We start from the raw sequence: 21,964 nt of genomic DNA, 5'->3' as shown, positions 1-21,964 counted from the left end.
TTTAATTTAAACACACAAGTACTTAATTAGTTTAATGTGTCAACTATTACCTTTCACAAAGAGGGAATTCAGTTGACATCTAGTGAGGTTATTAGGGATTTAGTAACAAAAGAAAGGGAACATTATATAACACCATCCTTCATATGGCTTTTGCTTTCTTAATGGTTACCCTTATCAAGTGTATGTATATATATATTAAGTGATGCATGAGACTTAAGAATAACAAGTTAAACTTTTGTATCCTTTCTGTTTAAAAAAATAAATCTATACAAGATTGTGAGTGTTGTATAAGGAAACGTAATCTATACAAGTTGAAGATTGTGGCTCAGTGATGTATAAAGTTATGCTGTGCGACTTCCTTAACTACTAATCTAGTTGTGTTTATGTAGCTCAGAATTACTGTTTTGATTGTATTATTATATGAATTGTTGTTTCTGATAATTTTATCTAGCTCCTTATCTGCTGTTGCATTTCAGGGTCCATCACTCGTGGGCGTGTACGACGTTCGAGGTTTTAGGGGGGAGGGTGAACAGGTAAGATTTTATTTTAGTTTGGAATGCATATGGTGATCTAACTAACATACTAAAAACATCTGTGCATAGTATAAAGAAAAGTAAGGTTGAAAATAAATAATGGAATACAGTGACTTTTTGTTTTAGTTCTTCTGACTAAAGAACTGTGTGTGTGTGTGTGTCAGTATTTTGAAGTATAAAAAGAAACTGTTTGGCAATTCTGTTCATTTTGTTTTTACCTAATATTTGGGTTAAGAAACCCACAATTTGTTTAAAGAATATGATACACTACTAAAAGAAAACTTTTAATAATAATAAATTTTAAATTTCAGAAAAGAAAATATGTACCAAACAGTTTATAATTTAATGTGCTGGTATACCAGTATACCATCTTGTTTTCCATCTAAAATAATTTAATGTTTTAGTGTAATGTTTTAGCTGTAAGGAATTTTTTATACTACAAGACATTGTTTACATATCCTTAAGGAATTGTTCATACCATAAGACATTGTTTATATATTTGTAAGTAATTGTTCATACTATGAGACATCTTTTATATATCTGTAAGGAATTGTTCATACTATGAGACGTTTACATATCTGTAACAAATTGTACATACTATGAGACATTGTTTATGTAGCTGTAAGTAATTATTTATACTATGAGACATTGTTTATGTAGCTGTAAGTAATTGTTCATACTATGAGACATTGTTTATGTGGCTGTAATTGTTCATACTATGAGATGTTTACGTGGCTGTAAGTAATTGTTCATACTCTGAGAGCCCGGCATGGCCAAGCGTGTTTAGGCGTGCGACTCGTAATCTGAGGGTCACAGGTTCGCATCCCCAACGCGCCAAACATGCTTGCTCTCCCAGCCGTGGGGGTGTTATAATGCAATGGCCAATCCCACTATTCGTTGGTAAAAGAGTAGCCCAAGAGTTGGCAGTGGGTGGTGATGACTAGCTGCCTTCCCTCTAGTCTTACACTGCTAAATTAGGGATGGCTAGCACAGATAGCCCTCAAGTAGCTTTGTGCAAAATTCAAAAACAAACAAATGAAACAAACATACTATGAGACGTTGATTACGTGGCTGTAAGTAATTGTTCATACTATGAGACGTTGTTTACGTGGTTGTAAGTAATTGTTCATACTATGAGACGTTGTTTACGTAGCTGTAAGTAATTATTTATACTATGAGACATTTTCGTGGCTAAGTAATTGTTCATACTATGAGACGTTTATGTGGCTGTAAGTAATCGTTCATACTATGAGATGTTGTTTATGTGACTGTAAGTATTTGTTCATACTATGAGACATTTTTATGTATCTGTAAGTAATTGTTCATAGTACTACTCATTGTTTACATAATTTCAGTAATTGGTTCTGGTTTAAATGCTTTTTGTTTCCATAGCTGTATAAAACTGCTTATAGAACGAGACATTGTTTACATACTTATAAGAAATAGTTCATACTTTAAAAGATTGTTTACATGACTCTTAAGAAATTCATGGAAAGAATGTTGTGGAGTTCTGATTTGTCATTAAATGCCAATGTCAACCATTCTTCTCAGTAAATATTTGGTTACTGCCAAAAAAGGAAAAAAAAAAATGTTTGTTACACATGTATTAATTATAAGAGTGACATGTCAATTCTGGTTATTCAATAACACAATAGCTGCCAAAAAAGTTGCCTTCTCTCTAAGCTGTCAGTTCAAAATTATAGACAGCTGGTGTGGATAGCTCTTGTGTGAAAGTCTGTAAACAAAGAAATAAAATTTATTTATCACACTTTCATGTTTAATGGTAATCTTGTTACTGGTTTTACTGTGGTCCTTTTGAAGATCATTCAGTAAACACAAAGAGGGGAAAGAAACAGATCATCATTCTGAGTAATGATTAGTTTTGCTTCGGCAGTGTTTGTAACCCAAATTTTTTTCAAATGTTATTGTCTTGCAAGGTGGTTGTTAATGAATAGGATATGTTGCAGAGCCTTGCCCAGCTGCTTTGTGAGCTGAAGGAAAAAAATCGGGCACTTCAAACTGAGGTGGATGATTTAAAGCAGAAACTAAGTGATGCTCAAGGAGATACTCGGGTAAGAATTGTTCAGAGATTTAAACCTGATAATTTGTTGTCATTACAGAATTACAAATTGAGAAGAGAAACAGATACATTTTGGGGATGTTAAGATTTTGCTGTGATTTATAAATGCAGAAAAAATTTGTTTTTTATGTATAAAAAAATATCCCTTCACATTCATAAGTTGACCCTATTTTTATAAGTTGACTAGTGAACAGAACCTAAGTAGAAGTACATTACTGTAACATCTGTATGTCATATTGATCTATGACAATAAATAGTAAACCTATTTGTTTTCAAATTTCTGACAATTTGGACAATGAGAGACCACTTTGTCTTTCAAGGCTCTCCCTTGTACAGCCACCTGCCTTGAAAAAGAATAAAAATTCTAACTGTGTACTCTGTTAAAACTGCACTAATGTTACAATGAGTAATTTGGTAGTCAAACTGAAACTAGCTATCAGTGTTTTTATCTCGATATGTCAAAGAATGTGCCAGTGTTCTGAAAAATGTTAGAAAAGTCTTAAATATACTTGTGAGGAAATATAAAGATAAGCCTATAGTTCTGAATATTACATATAAAATCAAATTAACTTTATTTTTTACATGTTGTAATTCTTTCTTTCTTTCATTGAGTCCAAAAATTTGTGTAACATACTTTCTTGTTAGTTGAACAGGTTCCACTTTCATTTGTTTTAGGTTTGGATATCTTTACAGAGCATGCACAGTGTCTGTGGTAGTAAGATGACAGTGTAGCTGTGACTTGCTTCAGGATATGTGCATTACCTTGTGTTCTGTTGTACTAGTTTGGTATGGGGCATTTTATTCATTTTACTGATACGTCAGTGTCAGTAAAGGAAACCATAACTGAATTACATTACACAAAAGGACTTTTCACATGTAAGGGAAGAAGTCCTTATTCACACAGAACAAACTGTCATCTCTTCACTTTATTTATTTGTTAAGTGTCATGACAACACAGGATCAACCATTATAAAAGTGACCAATGTACAACTTTGTTTGTGCCATCACACAGGAAAATGGCAGTACTAACCTGGTTTCTCTTGTAGAGAAAGTTTATAATGTGTTTTGAATTGAGTATATTTAGTTTTTCTATAAAATTAAAGAGGACAGTTCATAATACCAATTTCATGTCTTTTTTTTGCATATTTTTTATGAGAACAACCATTTTTTGTTGCCCATCATTCAGAGAATGAAATGTTTTAGTGGTAGAAGCAAAAACTAATTTATAATGACTGAACAATGTTATAATTGGGTAGCACAAATAGTTTGGCTGAACAGAAGGTTCTAACAAAGTAATTTGTTCAGAGTGAACAGGATAATGAAAGTTATGGAAAGTCAAAGAATTTTCAAAAATTTAACCACTAAAAACAGAAAAGGCTAGTTAGAGGGCTGTAAGGGTTTACATACATACACATATCTGTATACATACTTTTAACGCAAGTGTTGTCTTTATGTGATGTGAATCACATAATTATTTTGGTATCAGTGGAAATGCTAATTACGACCTATAGAGTTGTATTCTCTGATTTACCTTGTTTATATTTTAATTTACAATTGTCAAAAATAACCAGAAGGTTAAAAGAAAAGAAGACCATCCCATTTCATGTGGCAAGGCAATTCCATATTCTTTATGTGTACTTTTATTTACACCTCATCTTATATATTTGTTTCATTTTTGTAAGTTGAAGAACTCTGTTATGCAAGTCATTAGTAGTATGAAATGTGTCACATCCTTCAATATATGAAATATCGTCAACATTTTGTATAAATTGTCGTACCTCTAATGTTTCATAATTAGGTTCAAGTATCAAAGAGTCTATCCACTTTACATAAAAGGATCACAACTACAGTGTTACAGATGTACGTTGTCTCAATGATAACAAATCTCAATCCCCTCAGTGTGGATTCCTGTACATGGCAATGGGACCAACCATGGAAGGTTCTGTTCTTTTAGTTTACCTCCTCTGGGATCTAAACATCCACTTACGTGTTTACTGTGCATGGTGACTCATAAAGGGGAGGAGAGGATCCTGGTGGTTGAGGGGATCCAACCCTAACACATCACTTTGGCCTTGAATTCCTGTAGACAGGCAGCCTTGGGGTGGCCCTCTTGGGTCAAATGGCTGGTTCACTTGGGCTAGGGTCAACCAAGTATCAGTGTTGGATGTTCTCAACAGGTGTTGTGGACATTATATCTGATGCTGGTTCTTGCTGGGTATAGTGCTCATGAAACCATGGTGTTGCTGCAGTGTCCTTGTTTGGCATTGTAGTGCATCCCCTCGTAAGGCTCCATGGTGAGTGGGGTCAGTGGGCACCAAAATATTTCTTTTTTTTAATAATGGATCCTTCAAATAAAAACTTAAATTAAAATAGTGAAAACACAGTCCATAAATAAACAACCATGTCTTGAAGATTCTGAGCAGCAATCTTCAACATCTGTAACACCTGTTGTACATCATTTTCTTTCAGACAAACCTTTAGGACAAATGTCTCCCTTTTTTATTCAGAAGGGACTAGAGGGCCTTGCTGGCCCTCCAAAGGCAGTAAAGAAGCTTCGCTCTGGTCACATCTTGGTGGAATCATTCATATTTCAACACATTGAACTCCTCTTACATTCGAAGGTGATTGGGGAAATACCTATTGAGGTTACATCTCATGCTACTTTGAATTCATCATGAGGAGTTATTGTTGACAGGTATAAAAAGACATCTCCGAGTCAGAGATTCTTGCTGGTTTCTCCACTCAAGGAGTTTCTGCAGTGAGACATATCTCCACTCGCAAAGATGGGATTATGATGCCAACCAATGTCCTCATTCTGACATTTACATCACCACATCCAACTGCCATCATCAAGGCAGGTTATCGTAATTGCAGAGTGTGGCCATACATTCCAATTCCTCTCAGATGTTTCCAGTGTCAGCGATTCGATCACTCAAAGACGTCATGCCGTGGTTCCTTGACGTGTGCTCGTTGTGGTGGCAAGGACCACAATGTTTATGAGAGTGAAATGGACCATCATTGCATCAATTGCAATGGCTCTCACCCATTCTACTTTCATTCTTGCCCTAAATGGTTGGAAGAAAAAGAGGTGCAGCATTTGAAAAGGATTCAAAACATTACTTACCCTAAGGCTTGAAAGTTGCTGTCCACTACTTCATCTTGGATATATGCTGCTGCACTTACTTCCACTACTACAGTGGAAGAGCAGACAGATCTCTCAGTGCCTCCAAATGAATCATTCTCAAACCAAATGAAAAGTCTTTTGACCTCCATGGTTAAAAAAGTTGATGAATCAACTTCAACACCCATCTTTGTCCCTAACATACATTCCAGCAAATCCAAAGATCCACTTCCTTTGGTTCTGGGTACATCTTCTTCTTCCACCCCAAGATGTAAAACAATCATTTGTTCACGTCCTCAGTCACTGGAATCTCCTTCCAACAACAAAGACCTGCCCAATCGACCCATGTGAAGGATCCATGGAGGTCGATAGACCTCCCCTGAATAAGGAAAGTAAGGAAAAAAGATGTGGTCATAAACAGAAGGGTTCTCTGCCCAATTCGCCTACACGTCATTAATAATGGCCACCATGATACAATGGAACTGCCAATGTTTAAGTTCTAATCTGGATGACATTAAAACACTGATTGCTTCCTACCATCCTGTACGTCTTTCCTTACAGGAAAGATTTCTGAAACCTGCAAATACAGTCACCTTTTGGCAGTTTTCTCTGTACAGAAATGACAGGCTGTATGATGGATGAGTATATGGAGGAGTGGCACTATTGGTTGATCAGCATGTGCTCACCCTGTTGGGTTGTATCATCACTGTTTGTTCTCTCTACATGTCACCTGGAAAGACATATGATCAATCAGACCTTGATGCTTTTGTTGAACAGTTGCCTTCTCCCTTTCTAATCCTGGGGGACTTTAATGAACATCATTCCCTCTGGGGATGTGCTATTATTGATAGGAGGGGCTGCTCTGTAGAGCATATGCTCTCTGATCACAACCTTTCTCTTTTCAGTACTGGTTCTTCTACTTATTTTCATGCACCTAGTCAGTCCTTTACTGCTATTGATCTCTCAGTTTGCTCACCTTCATTATTCTCCTGTTTTTCATGGAGGGTTGACAATAATCCATGAGGCAGTGATCATTTTCCTATTCTTTTGAGAGAGGCTGGCCATGGTTGATGCCACCCTACATGTGTGCCCCTGTGGAAGCTGGATTAGGCAGACTGGTCCACTTTCACTGCTCTTGCAGAACTTGATCCTGCCATCTTCTGTCAGTCATCAGTAGATGACTGTGTAACAGCAGTAACTGACTGTATTATACAAGCTGCTGCTCAATGTATTCCTAAAACCTCAACATCTTTTCCACTATATCCTTGTCTGTGGTGGAATCCTTCCTGCCACATGGCATAGAAGGCTCAAAAACTGGCCTGGGATACTTTTCTTAGATATCCCATACTTTCAAACCGCTTCACTTTCTAGCGGGCCCACTGCGCATACTAGGTGGGTAAGACGTCAAAGCCAGAAGAAATCTTGGATAAAGTTCACAACTGGCATATCTTCTATCACCAGTTTCAGAGTCATATGGGACAGGGTTTGAAAGGTCAATGGGCACTAAAATTCTGTCCTCTTCTCAATCTTACTCTCTGATGGCCAAGAAGTAGCTGATATCCAGAGCATCACCAATACTCTAGGTGAAAGCTTTTGCCGGGTGTCTAGCACTTCTGCTTGTTCCTCCACCTTCTTGGCCATTAAGACTTGGACAGAGCATTCACCTCTTTCCTTTTGAACTGACTGTCTCTATGACTATAATCATCCCTTTACACTGGTGGAACTGAAACTGGCTCTTCATCGGTCTGACAGTGCATCTGTTGGACCAGATGATGTACACTATGACATGCTGCACCATCTCTCTTCTGCTTCTCTTGATATTCTTCTAATTGCTTTTAACTGAATCTGGCAGAAGAATGTTTTTCCTAATGCCTGGTGCCAGGCTGTTATCCTACTTTTTTCTAAGCCTGGGAAAAATCACAAGATTCCTTCAAACTACTTTCCAGTTGCTTTGACGAGTTGTCTCTGTAAGACCTTAGAGAGGATGATTAATGCTCGTCTTATTCGGTTCCTCGAATCAAACAACCTCCTCTCACCCACTCAGTGTGGGTTCCAACAACAGCACTCCACCATGGACCACCTGATTTGACTTGAAACATCAATCAGAGAAGCCTTTCTCAAACAACAACATCTTGTATCAATATTCTCAATAACATTGAGAAGGCTTATGACACAAGATGGAAGTATGGCATTTTGCTAGACCTCCATATATATGAGTTACGTGGCCATTTACCCATTTTTATTAAAAAATTTTTTATGGACAGGAAATTCCAAGTTCATGTTGGTTAGATACTTTCCTGTACTTTTCTACAGGAACTTGGAGTACATCAGGGCTGTGTTTTGAGTGTCACACTTTTCAGTATAAAGATTAATGCCATCACTAAACAACTCTCTCTTACTGTTGCAAACAGGCTCTATGTCGACAACTTTCACATCTCGTGTCAGTCGCTGAACATGAGATATATTGAGTGGCAACTACAAACTGCCCTTGATTGAGTACTGAAGTGGACCACAGCAAACGGCTTTAATTTCTCTCTCTCTAAAACTGTTTGCATGCATTTTTGCCAACAGCGGGGTATTCACCCTGATCCTGAACTTTCTGTATCAATGCAGTTTTGCTGCCTGTGGTCCTTGAGACCAAGTTCTTGGGGCTTATCTTTGACTGTAAGCTGACTTTTATACCACACATTAAGCAGCTATGGATCAAATACACAAGAGCACTGAACATCCTTTGTGTCCTCTCTACCACCAGTTGGGGAGTGAATCGATGTTCTATATATCATGCTCTTATTCGATCAAAACTCGACTATGGATCACTGGTCTATGGCTCTGGCAGATCCTTGGCCTTAAAGATGCTGGACCCCATTCATCATCAAGGACTTCGACTCTGCACTGGGGCTTTCTGCACCTCCCCAGTTCAGAGCTTATATGTAGAATCTCATGAACCTTTTTTGCACCTTTGCTTTTGCAACTGTCTTTACTATATTCTTTGAAACTTCGTTTCCTACCAAAGCGTCCCACCTGGGGTTGTGTTTTTCTTACTTGGTGGGCCATACTTTTTTAGAACAGACGATCTGCCATTGCTCCTTTTGGTGCAACTGAATGAATTGGGTCTGTCCTTGGATAACATTGCACTATCCATTGGTCAGCCCATTCCACCATGGCTTATTACAGTCCCCAAATGTGACCTTTCTTTATGTCATCTGAGAAAAGCAGATACTCTCAATAGGAAGTACCATCTTTTATTTACTGAACATCTTTTGAACAGTCTTTCCATTCCAATTTATATGGATGGTTTGAAATCAGGTGACTCTGCGGTTCTGCCATGGTTTGTTGTGGTTCGGTGGTTGCGCGCAGAATCCCCTCTACAGCTTCTGTGTTCACTGCTGAACTGTACACCATTTCTCTTGCCCTGGATCATATTGAAGCTAAGCAGTACTCCAACTGCACTATTTATACTGACTCGCTTAGTTCTCTACTGGCCCTGGAATTGCTTCATGTTGGTTGACACCATGTTTTACTGATATTCAAAACTGACTGGCCCATTTCTCATTAACATCTACTTCTATCCAGTTTTTCTGGATACCAGGCCATGTTGGTATTTGTGGGAACGAGCTTGCAGACACGGCAGCTAAATCTATCTGCTCTGGCACTATCACTGCTGTGGCTATTCCATACATGGGCTATGGTTCTGTATTAAAGGCTTGGCTTCACGCCAGCTGGGAGTCGACTTGGAGTGAGCAATGCGAAAACAAGCTTTTCCAAATAAAACCCTATATTGGACTTTGGCTGTCTTGGTTCTGTAAGAATTGAAAAGAGGAAGTTGTTCTAACTAGACTACACATTGGTCACAGTTTTTTAACTCATTGTTTTCTTTTATCTGAAACTGATGCACCAGTGTGTAGTCTGCGTAACACTCAGATCACTATAAGCCACATTTTACTTTCTTGCCATCGTTTTGACTCTCCAAGTTGGCACCATTTTAACACTGTTTGGTCCCAAGGTTTGTCTGTAACATTGGACAGTGTTATTGGTGATGATGACACTGTCCACCTTGATAAAGTTTTTAATTTGTTAATGGCCATTAATCTTTTTAATGTCATTTATGTGTTTTAAATTTATACATTAAACCTTTTTTAATATGGTTTCCTTTTAAGAATAACAATCTCTCTAGTTCGATTTGAAATTGGAAAATGGCTGTAACATTAAATAACTCGACACCAGGACTGGAAAGACCAATTTCAGGTGACTAACTCTGCTGTTTGAACTATCCATTTGAACTACCCTTTAGTCTTCCTGGTGAGTTATTATTACAATTTTGCTGCATGTCTTTTAAAACTTTTATTACTTTACTTTTTGAAAATGGCCATAATGACACATAACCTGGAACCAGGACTGATGGTGGTTTTTGTGTTTATCTGTTAGTATTCCTGGCAAGTTATGATCATTACCATTATGCAATAGAAAGTCTTTTACAATTTCTTACTGTGGTTTCTCTCTTAACATTGTAGACTAGATGTCAACATTGGTTTTATACTTCTTCTGTTTTTCAATGCTGTTTTGTTTTTCCTTCATTTCCTTTTATGAATTTTACTACATTTATTTTATTTTTACCTTTTTACCAGATGTTTGGTGCAGATTGCCTAGCTGCTTTGTGCCATAAAACACTAAATCAACCAACCAACCAACCAACCAAGCTTATCTTTGACCCTAAGCTGACCTTTATACTACACATCAAACAGCTACAGGTCAAATGTACAAGAGCACTGAACATCCTCCATGTTCTCTCTTCCACCATTTGGGGAGTGGATCGATGTTCTATGCCAGTGGTTCTTAACCTTTTGTATCGTCTTACCCCCTGAGACTCTCCAGGGTATTACCATGACCCCTATAATAATTTTTGTAATGGTGAACTTTGCGTAAAGGTAGAATAAAACAAAACAATATGAAGATCCTAATTTATTGAAAATGTTACAAAACATGACCTTGAGAAATGCTACAAGTGCTAAACAAATGCAAAATCCATGGAATTACTGAACATCATACAAAATCTACTTATTCACTCAGTGTGAGGGTTGATATTATATATATATACATATATATAATGAGAAAATATACTCAATACGATGGAAACTTTGATGTCTAAATTTTAAGTTTGATGTATTAATATCATATAGTTAAAAAAATTTAGGCAATTCAAAACATTGTAATATATGAAAATTTTTACTCAAAATTAGACAGGTGGTTGTGCAACAAGCATCTTGACGCAGTTCAACTGCTGCACTTTAGCGTGTATCTCATTGGTGGGCAGTTACAGGCACTTGCCACAAAAACTATAAACTGCTCTGTGATTTCCCCAATAATTCCCAAACCTTCCGTGACCCCCAGAGAAACTTCAAACGACCCCCAGGTTAAGAACCACTGTTCTATGCTAAAGATATATTGTGCTCTTATTCAATCAAAACTCGACTATGGATCACTGGTCTATGGCTTTGTTAGGACCTCAGCTTTAAGGATGCTGGGCCCCATTCATGATCAAGGACTTTGGCTCTGCACCAGGGTTTTCTGCACTTCCCCAGTTCAGAGCTTATACACAGAGTCTCATGAACCTTCTTTGCACCTCTGCCATTTGCATCTGTCTTCACTATATGCTTTGAAACTTTGTTTCTTACCAAAGCATCTCACCTGTGGTTGTGTTTTCCTTCCTCAGTAAACTATACTTTTCAAAACAGATGATCTGCCATCGCTCCTTTTGGCCTTCGTATCCAGACGCAGTTGGAAGAATTGAGTCTGTACTTAGGTAACATTGCTGTATCCACTGGTCAGCCCATCCTGCCATGGCTTCTTACAGTCCCCAAATGTGACCTTTCTTTATGTCATCTGAGAAAAGCAGATACTCCCAATAGGAAGTACCATATTTTATTTACTGAACATCTTTTGAACCATCCTTCCACTCCTATTTTTACAGATGGTTCGAAATCAGGTGATTGTGTGGGCTCTGCCATGGTTTGTTGTGGTTTGGTTGTTGCTTGCAGAATCCCCTCTACAGCTTCTGTGTTCACTGCTGAATTGTACACCATTTCTCTTGCCCTGGATCACATAGAAGCTAAGCAGTACTCAAATTGCACTATTTATACAGACTTACTTAGATCTCTAATGGCCCTGGAATCACTTCATGTTAGTTCACACCCTGTTCTTGCCGATATTTAAAACTGACTGGCTCATTTCTCTCTAACATCTACTTTATCCAGTTTTTCTGGATACCAGGCCACATTGATATTTGCAGGAACGAGCTTGCCGACACTGCAGCTAAATCTATCTGCTCTGGCACTATCACTGCTGTGACTGTTCCAGTTGTCAGTTGACTTGGAGTGAGCAACGTGAAAACAAACTTTTTCAAATAAAACTCTCTATTGGACTTTGGCCGTCTTGCTTCCATAAAGATTGGAAAGAGGAAGTTGTTCTAACTAGACTGTGCATTGGTCACAGTTTTTTAACTCATCATTTTCTCTTATCTGGGACTGATGCACCAGTGTGTTGTCTGGGATACACTCAGGTCACAGTAAGTCACATTTTACTGTCTTTCCATCGTTATGATTCTCAAGGATGGCATCATTTTAAACATGTTCTATTCTCAAGGTTTATCTGTAACATTATACAGTGTTTTTGGATGATGGGGACACTATCCACCTTGGAAATGTTTTTAGTTTTTTAAAGGCCATTTATCTTTTTAATGTTATTTACGTTTTTTAATTTATACATTAGACCATTTTAAATGTGATTCCCTTTAAAGAACCAAAGTACATTTCGTTTGATTTGAAATTAGAGTATGGTTGTAATGTCAAATAACTTGAAACCAGGACTGGAAAGGCCAGCTACAAGTGACTAATGCTGCTGTGTGAATTACCCATTAGTCATCCTGGTGAGCTATAATTACAATTTTGCTATAAGTTTTTTAAAACTTTTATTACTTTACTTTCTGAAAATGGCCATAGCATCAAATAACTGGAAAGCAGGACTAGAAAGGCCAACTTCAGGTGACTAATGCTGATGTTTGAATTTACTTGTTATTTTTCTTGGCAAGTTATGATAATTAAAATTATGTCACAGCAAGTCCTTTACAACTTGAATTACTGTAGTTTTTCACTTACTGCTGTAAACTAGACATAAAAATTTGATTTAATGTTATTTAAGTTTTTAATTCAACAATTAAACTTTGTTTTGTTTTATCTTGATTCCTCTTTATGAATTTTAAATATTTTACTTTAACTTTTTACCAGATGTCTGGTGCAGATAGCCTAGTTGGTTTGCACCATGAAACGCCAAACCAACCAACAAATCTCAAAATGATATTGCATTCAAACACCATATCAAACGTGTGAAAGTCAACTGGAAATGTGTTTTAGAAAATCTTTTTAAGAACGAGAATAATTATATATCAAAGTGAAAAAGAAAGTTGATTTATTAGGTGTTAAAAAGAAGTTACAAATATTAAAAACAATAGCTGATATTTTTCAGTTAGAATATTGTGAACTATCATTTTAGAGGTTTTAACCCTGAGGATAGAATTTGAAATAATTCCAAAACATCTGTAATGAAAGATATATTTTGTGGCATTACTGTCTTTTTTAATATTTATTATAAAACTTTGTTGTATTTTATTTTCATTGTTTTCTGTTCTTGTGATTTATGTCTAGATGGTAGGTCACAGAGGTTATGCAGTATACTTAGCATTTTATTGAAACCAGACCATATTTCTGAATGATTTCATCAAATTTTATTTCTGTCTTTAATATGTAAATCTATAATTTAAACTGTCAGTTAGTAATCTTCATTATCATATCTTTAAATTAACATATTTTATTCATTTTTATCATGCTTGAGATATTTTTGTCATACTTCCTAATTTTGAATTCCTCTAAAGTATGAATGACTATAAATGAATCTGTTAGTGTGTTAAATTTGCTTCTTTAACTTATGAATAAATGTTTCAAGTTTGGTGTTGATATCTGTGTTGTGCTTTGTAGCTGTTACGTCACCAGCTTGCTCGCCAGCGGTCTAATAGTTTAGATGAAAGTTTTGAACATCAATTTTCTCCTGTAGAAAAGGAAGATTTAGTTAAGCAAATGGAAGACCTACAACATAAAGTAAGTTTCAGTACTTCATGTTTTGAACTAAATACTTCACACCTACCAAGTAGTGTATTACAATTAAACCATTTGTTATTCCTGATGAAATTTATTATTTTGCAAAAAAAGTAATTTTTCTTCAGAAGTTCTGTCACCAATAGAAAAATTTGAAATCAGTGACACTTTGGTCGTCTTTACTAAAGCTTTTTCATTAAGTTTTTTCTTTTTACAATAGATGCAGTTCCTACTTTATCCTGACCCTGCCTACTATTTTATTTACATATGTAATATTTTTAGTTCCATTCTCACTGGTTATTAAGGTAACAAGCTCATTAGATAATATGTTTCTCTTTCATTTTGTTTCCAGTTCAAAATGAAAAGAAGACATTTTTAAAAATTAGAATATTTATGATGATTTTATTTGTGTTTAGCAAGTAAAGACAAATATAAGTCTTTCCATATGGTTCTAATTTTCTTCACACTTTCTAATTTATTGGTTAAAGTGAATGGAATAAATTTTGTTTTTGTGTGTGCCATTTTTCTTACCATCAGTATAACAGTACATCTGTTTTCCTCTGCAGTGTTCGCAGCTACAACGAGATTTACAGGCCGTTTTAGATGAAAAGGAAGAACTTGTTACCGTTAGAGATGCATATTACCATAAAGTGAACAGACTGAACCAGCAGTTGAATTTGGCAATTCATGGCAAAGAGCATCGGATCGTTGATATTGATGCTGTGTTAATGGAAAACAGGTTTGGACAAATCAAACATTTCTAAAGTATTTCCTTGACCGTGTCTACAGTTTCTCATTAAATCTTTGCCAACTTCAAATTTTGATACTTGTGTTTATTTACCTTATGTACTATGTTTAATAATCCTGCCATATTTAATATTTTAGCCATTACATTGCACGTTTTAGAAAATACAACAAAAAACACATATTTAAAACTGAAAAAAAATCCTATTTTTTAACCAGTCAAGTGTCAGAAGTTAGTTTAAAGTAAGAGTGTTTATTGTGAAGATTAACATTTCTTTTAGATACTTGCAAGAGCGGGTTAAACAACTGCAAGAAGAAAAACTGATGTTACTGTCTTCACTTTCAAAATATAAAGTAAGTTCTTGTTACATTCTGATCAGAATTAGCAGAAGATTTGGCTTATTGCCTTCTCTTTAGTTATATAAAAAAACTTTCAAATGTTGAGTGCACACGTGAATATTGAATTCAGAAATTGATATCAAAATAATAATTTTAATTGTATCAAAAGTTGTTTTACTTGCACATATTTTGAAATTAATATTTTATTGTTTTCTAACACTTATTTAGTTTATTTGCAAAAACAACAAGAAAAAGTTCATACTTATAATTTACTTTTTTTCTAAACCATTTATTAATTTTTGTATAATTTTTCTGCCTATTCCAAAGTATAGATTTACATTTCCTACTAAACATTTGTACCTTAAGTTTTGGTATTGATTGTTTTGTTCTCTTCTCTTTATATAATTTTGTTACTACAACCTTTTGTTCCCACCCTTTATGACCTCACAGCATATGATGTGAACACCTTCTATTGAAACTCAATTTTGAAAATAACTAAAGACAAACTGTATATACTATTAGATAGAAGAGACTATTCTAGTGCATTAGTTACTTATATATCATTAAGTATTTGTGTACCTTTACCAAGACTGTCGTTGTACATTTGTTACTTATGCACCATCAAGTATTTGTGTACCTTTACCTGGGCTATTGTAGTACTTTAGTTACTTATACACCTCCAGTATTTTTGTATCATCACCAAGACTATCATAGTACATTAGTTACCTATACACCATCAAGTAGTTGTGTGCCTTTAAAATGTTGTAGTACATTAGTTACTTATGTACCTACAAGTAGTTGTATACCTTTACTAAAATACTGTAGTACATTAGTTACTTATGCACAAGTATTAGTGTACCTTTACCTAGGCTATTGGAGTACTTTAGTTATTTATGCACCATAAAGAATTTGTGTATCTTTATTAAGACTATTATAGCACATTAGTTACTTATGCACCATCAGATATTTGTGTACCTTTACCAAGGCGGTTGTAGTACATTAGTTACTTATACACCTTTAAGTATTTTTGTATCTTCACCAAGACTATCGTAATACATTAGCTACCTATACACCATCAAGTAGTTGTATATCTTTACACATTTATGATCAAGTTCTTATACTTGTAGGATTGACATACTTGAACATATTAATACTTTCTGCAGAATACCCTGGATAAGAAGAGGTCCCGTACTGGTTTAAAGTTTGGAAATGGGAATGGAGGAGTGTTAATTAGCAGCAAACAAGGTAAACATCAAGCTGTTCCTTATGTTTAATGGATTCATTGTCTAACAGAAATTGTCTTCATTGAGTTAATAATTTCTTTTCCTTCAACTTTCTATAAACATATTGTGTAAGCTGCAAATTTGTTTTTCACATTCTTCTCAGTTTAACCATTGTAAAGTCAGAGGTATATAAATACATATATAATATATATAAAAGTAATATTTAAGATCTATCTTTTCTCTTTGAAGAGAACTTTTACTCAGTACTAAAATTGTGATGGGCAAAAAAATCATTCAGAGCTTATGTTATTTTTATCAGAATTTGGAGCTTATTGTTTTCTAATGTTTTGTCAGCTCTCAACATTAAATTATAACTTTAAAACTTGTGAAACTTTCTGTTTCTTTGTGAACTGATTCAGGTATATTATAGAGTTTAGTTAATGATTCAGAAAGAATTACACAATTCCCTTCTAAACATTGATACCATTCTCTGTTAACTACAGACAATGGTAGTCATAAACGAAGCCCATTGCATATTCATGAAAAATAACCAGTGTGAATTTGTGAGAGATAAATTCCTTCTTGCATGTATTTCTGTTCCTTAAACATTTTTTTTAAAAATATTTACTGCTTCTCTTCATTATCATATTGAATTTTTAGTTTTAAAATTCATCTTAAGAGATTAAGTCTTGACGGTGTTTGGCCAACAGTGGCTGAGATGCTAGAGTACAAACCTGTGGGTCTGAGGTCCATTTGTCAGTATCGTGTTACTTCTAAAAAAAAATTGTGCTCTATACTTTAAAGTCATGAGTGTGTGATAAGAGTGATGGTCAAATTCCACTATTTGATTAGAGTAGCCCAAAGGTTGGTGGTGGGAGATATTGATCAGGTGCCTTTCCTCTTGTCTGTCAGTTAAAGACCCTGGAAAGTGTTGCATGCATATCCAAAAACAAAAATAAATCTCTTTTTATATGTGCATGACAATTCTTTTAATTCATTTAACTACACTTTCTTCCTATTTACAAATTGTGTAGTACAACAACTTCTGCAAAGTAACCCATTCTTGGATCTGCCTAACAACCCCTCAACTCTTGCTGATCTCCGCACCCTTGTGATGGCGTTATTTGAATCTCTTAATGATAAAACACTGGCTCTATCTCACCAGAGGAAAGCTAACAAGTAAGAAACATAGTCACTAACTTTTGTCTTAGTTAATTACAAATCATATCATTCTACTCCTTGGTCATGTTACAAGTTTGTAGGTTAAGAAACATGGTAACTAAACCACTACTTAATTAGAAATGATGTCATTCTGCTCCTTGGTCATGCTACAGGTTTGTAGGCTACAAAACATAGTAACTAAACCACTACTTAATTAGAAATGATATTATTCTGCTCCTTGGTCATGCTACAGGTTTGTAGGTTAAGAAACATAGTAACTAAACCACTTTTTAATTAGAAATGATATTATTCTGCTCCTTGGTCATGCTACAGGTTTGTAGGTTAAGAAACATAGTAACTAAACCACTTTTTAATTAGAAATGATATTATTCTGCTCCTTGGTCATGTTACAGGTTTGTAGGTTAAGAAACATGGTAACTAAACCACTATTTAATTAGAAATGAGGTCATTCTGCTCCTTGGTCATGTTACAGGTTTGTAGGTTAAGAAACATAGTAACTAAACCACTACTTAATTAGAAATGATGTCATTCTGCTCCTTGGTCATGCTACAGGTTTGTAGGTTACGAAACATAGTAACTAAACCACTACTTAATTAGAAATGATATTATTCTGCTCCTTGGTCATGTTACAGGTTTGTAGGTTAAGAAACATAGTACCTAAACCACTGCTTAATTAAAAATGATATTATTCTGCTCCTTGGTCATGCTACAGGTTTGTAGGTTAAGAAACATGGTAACTAAACCACTATTTAATTAGAAATGATGTCATTCTGCTCCTTGGTCATGTTATAGGTTTGTAGGTTAAGAAACATAGTAACTAAACCACTGCTTAATTAGAAATGATATTATTCTGTTCCTTGGTCATGTTACAGGTTTGTAGGTTAAGAAACATAGTAACTAAACCACTGCTTAATTAGAAATGATATTATTCTGTTCCTTGGTCATGTTACAGGTTTGTAGGTTAAGAAACATAGTAACTAAACCACTACTTAATTAGAAATGATATCATTCTGCTCCTTGGTCATATTATAGGTTTGTAGGTTAAGAAGCATAGTAACTAAACCACTATTTAATTAGAAATGATATCATTCTGCTCCTTGGTCATGTTACAGGTTTGTAGGTTAAGAAACATGGTAACTAAACCACTACTTAATTAGAAATGATATTATTCTGCTCCTTGGTCATGTTACAGGTTTGTTGGTTAAGAAACATGGTAACTAAACCACTACTTAATTAGAAATGATATTATTCTGCTCCTTGGTCATGCTACAGGTTTATAGGTTAAACATAGTAACTAAACCACTACTTAATTAGAAATGATATCATTCTGCTCCTTGGTCATGTTACAGGTTTGTAGGTTAAGAAACATAGTAACTAAACCACTATTTAATTAGAAATGATATCATTCTGTTCCTTGGTCATGTTACAGGTTTGTAGGTTAAGAAACATAGTAACTAAACCACTACTTAATTAAAGTAGTGTTAAGAGATTAAGTCTTGACAGTGTTTGGCCAAGAGTGGCTGAGATGCTAGAGTACAAACCTGTGGGTCTGAGGTCCATTTGTCAGTATCGTGTTACTTTTAAAAAAAAGAATTGTGCTCTATACTTTAAAGTCATGTGTGTGATAAGAGTGATGGTCAAATTCTACTATTTGATTAGAGTAGCCCAAAGGTTGGTGGTGGGAGATATTGATCAGGTGCCTTTCCTCTTGTCTGTCAGTTAAAGACCCTGGAAAGTGTTGCATGCATATGTGCTTTAATAGTACATTCTGCTCCTTTGTAGGTTAAGAAACGTAATAATCATGTTTTATACCTGCATGTCTTATTTGAATACTAAAAACTTATCATAGAGTTTCAGACCTTTAGGTTAAAGATTAACTACTAATCCTGTGTCACTTAGTTATGTTAAACAGAATTACTTGTTTATTTTACAGCCATAAATGTGATTAAAAATTAGTTCTGAATACTCTGAAATAATGGCTGTGAATGAATGTTTAAGAAATTGCAAAGGAAATATATTTTTTCAATTTTCATTTTAATTTCTCTTTTAGAGAAGTTTCATATTTTTGTTAATTAAGCCTCTCAGGTTCTCTCTTTCTCTCTCTCTCTCTCTCTTTTTTTTTTCTTCTTAAACTCACATTTTGTAACTCATTTTTTCTTTCTCTCTAGGTTACTGGGAAATAGAATAACAGAACTAGAAAAACAAATTCAAGCTGTAGGAACTGATTCTGTGCAGAGTTATGTGGACAATGGTAGTGTATGTTTATGACTTGGTAGCCTCTGTATAAATGTTCTAAATCAGCGTTTCACAACCTTTTTGTTACTCGGCTGACCGAAACTTCAAAAATTCTCTGCATCCCACTGTTGCATTGTAAGGCTCACACTTATGACATATATTTATAGTTAGCATTTTGTGAAGTATTATGTAGTTTGTATTGTAGTTTTGTTTTGCAACAAATATTTTCAACTAAATCTTAAGTCTTTTTGTGGGCCCACTTCAAATTGTTTTGTGGCCAGTCAGTCGAGAAATCCTGATCTAAGAGTGTTGTCATATCAACATGGATACTTTCTGACAAAAGAAGGAAAACAAAGTGGGTGTAGAAAACCATCTATAATGGTAGTATTTGATCAATGGTTTTGAGTAAATATCAACTTTAGTATCTGTTTTAGTGAAAAGCAATTTTAACTGTTGTATAGATGGGGTAATAAAGGGTATTAAAATAATGAACGAATGTGATGTGTAAACTCAAGTACAGATGATGTAATAAAGAGTAGGAAAGTGGTGAACAAATGTTAACTTAATATTTCATAACCTGAAAGGAGTCAGTCACTGAAAATTATAGGAAATAACTTTGACCTCTGTCCTGCAATGTCTCTTTTCTTTTTAGAGGGGGAGGTGCAAATGTACTTTAGTGTCATGTTTTATAACTAATGAAACATGAAACTGTATACTTGCATATAAATATTAATTTTTTTATAGTGAATTCAGAGAAGCAAACAGAAAAGTTTATGAGAGTTTACAATGGAGGCGGAGATTGCAGCATTGTTGACAAAATTGGAAAGGAAAGTTTAGAGGTAACTTGTGTGGAACAAGAATCTTTTCGTCATACTGAACTGTCCTGCGAGTCTGTAATAGAATCTGATCTTCCAATTTCAAACTCAGAGGTTCAGAACAACACTGTCCATCATGATATTGATGTTTTCCCAACCACAGAAGGTGAACAGTCAAGTAAGAAAAAAATGTTTATTGTTGAGTATACAACATAAATTCTCTTTTTTTGTTAATTTTTGTTTATTGTTGAGTAGACAACATAAATTCTCTTTCTTTGTTAATTTTTGTTTATTGTTGAGTAGACAACATAAATTCTCTTTCTTTGTTAATTTTTGTTTATTGTTGGGTAGATAACATAAATTCTCTTTCTTTGTTAATTTTTGTTTGTTGTTGGGTAGATAACATAAATTCTCTTTCTTTGTTAATTTTTGTTTGTTGTTGGGTAGATAACATAAATTCTCTTTTTATGTTAATTTTTGTTTGTTGTTGGGTAGATAACATAAATTCTCTTTTTATGTTACTTTAACGTTTCTGTTGTTGAGTAAATAACTAATTATTTTTCTGTACTACTTTGGTTTTGTCTATTGTTGAGTAGATAACATTAATTATTTTTCTGTATTTATTTTTTTCTATTGTTGAATAAATAACATTAAGTTTTTTCTATATTATTTTGTTTTTGTTTATTGTTGAGAAGATAACATATTAATTAACCAGAAATGTATTTCACTATTTGAATAATTTAAAAAAAAGACATATCATGGTATGTGCTGTCTGGGCTTCTATTTTATTGTGTATGATTTAATTGTAAATCATTATTAGAGGTTGTTAATATTATGCTAAGAAGATAATTTTGGGTGCCAGATTTTTTAAATCATGCTTATGATATATGGTGTCTGGTTGTTTTAAATAATGGTAGTATATGGTGTCTAGTTGTTTGAAATCATGTTGCTAGTATATGGTGTTTTGCTGTTTTAACTCATGGTGGTAATATATGGTGTCTAGTTTTAAATCGTGATAGTAGTATATGGTTTCTAGCAGTTTTAACTCATGGTGGTAGTATATGGTTTCTAGTTGTTTTGAATCCTGCTGGTAGTATATGGTGTCTAGCAGTTTTAACTCATGGTGGTAGTATATGGTTTCTAGTTGTTTTGAATCCTGCTGGTAGTATATGGTGTCTAGCAGTTTTAACTCATGGTGGTAGTATATGGTTTCTAGTTGTTTTGAATCCTGCTGGTAGTATATGGTGTCTAGCAGTTTTAAATCATGGTGGTAGTATATGGTTTCTAGTTGTTTTAAATCATGGTGATAGTATGTGGTAGCTAACTATCTTAAATTGTGGTAGTAGTATATGGTTTCTAGTTGTTTTAAATCATGATGGTAGTATATGGTGTCTGGCTGTTTCAAATTGTGGTAGTAGTATATGGTGTTTAGCTGTTTTAATTCGTGGTGGTAGTATATGGTGTCTTTCTGTTTTAAATTCTTCAGTTAAGATATAGTGTCTGTCTGTTGTAAATCATTCACTTAAGATATGGTGTGTGGCTGTTTTA

General features: G+C 34.6%; 1 protein-coding gene across 1 annotated transcript in view; it reads left to right on the top strand.

Moving 5' to 3' along the window:
• The window catches only part of LOC143257395 (coiled-coil domain-containing protein 149-like), a 30,400-nt gene that overhangs the window by 7,273 nt on the left and 1,163 nt on the right, over positions 1-21,964 (top strand). Inside the window, exons 3-11 of the mRNA XM_076515987.1 lie at positions 477-533; positions 2,501-2,605; positions 13,762-13,881; positions 14,445-14,617; positions 14,904-14,976; positions 16,125-16,206; positions 17,219-17,363; positions 19,535-19,617; positions 20,346-20,594. Of these exons, the coding sequence (XP_076372102.1) occupies positions 477-533; positions 2,501-2,605; positions 13,762-13,881; positions 14,445-14,617; positions 14,904-14,976; positions 16,125-16,206; positions 17,219-17,363; positions 19,535-19,617; positions 20,346-20,594 (1,087 nt within the window). The remainder of the gene's footprint in view (positions 1-476; positions 534-2,500; positions 2,606-13,761; positions 13,882-14,444; positions 14,618-14,903; positions 14,977-16,124; positions 16,207-17,218; positions 17,364-19,534; positions 19,618-20,345; positions 20,595-21,964) is intronic.

The sequence above is a fragment of the Tachypleus tridentatus genome, chromosome 7 (genome assembly GCF_004210375.1).
Source record: "Tachypleus tridentatus isolate NWPU-2018 chromosome 7, ASM421037v1, whole genome shotgun sequence".
In the NCBI taxonomy this organism is placed as follows: Eukaryota; Metazoa; Arthropoda; class Merostomata; order Xiphosura; family Limulidae; genus Tachypleus; species Tachypleus tridentatus.
The sequence above is the reverse complement of the archived record's forward strand: the minus strand, read 5'-3'. Positions and strand labels throughout refer to the sequence as shown.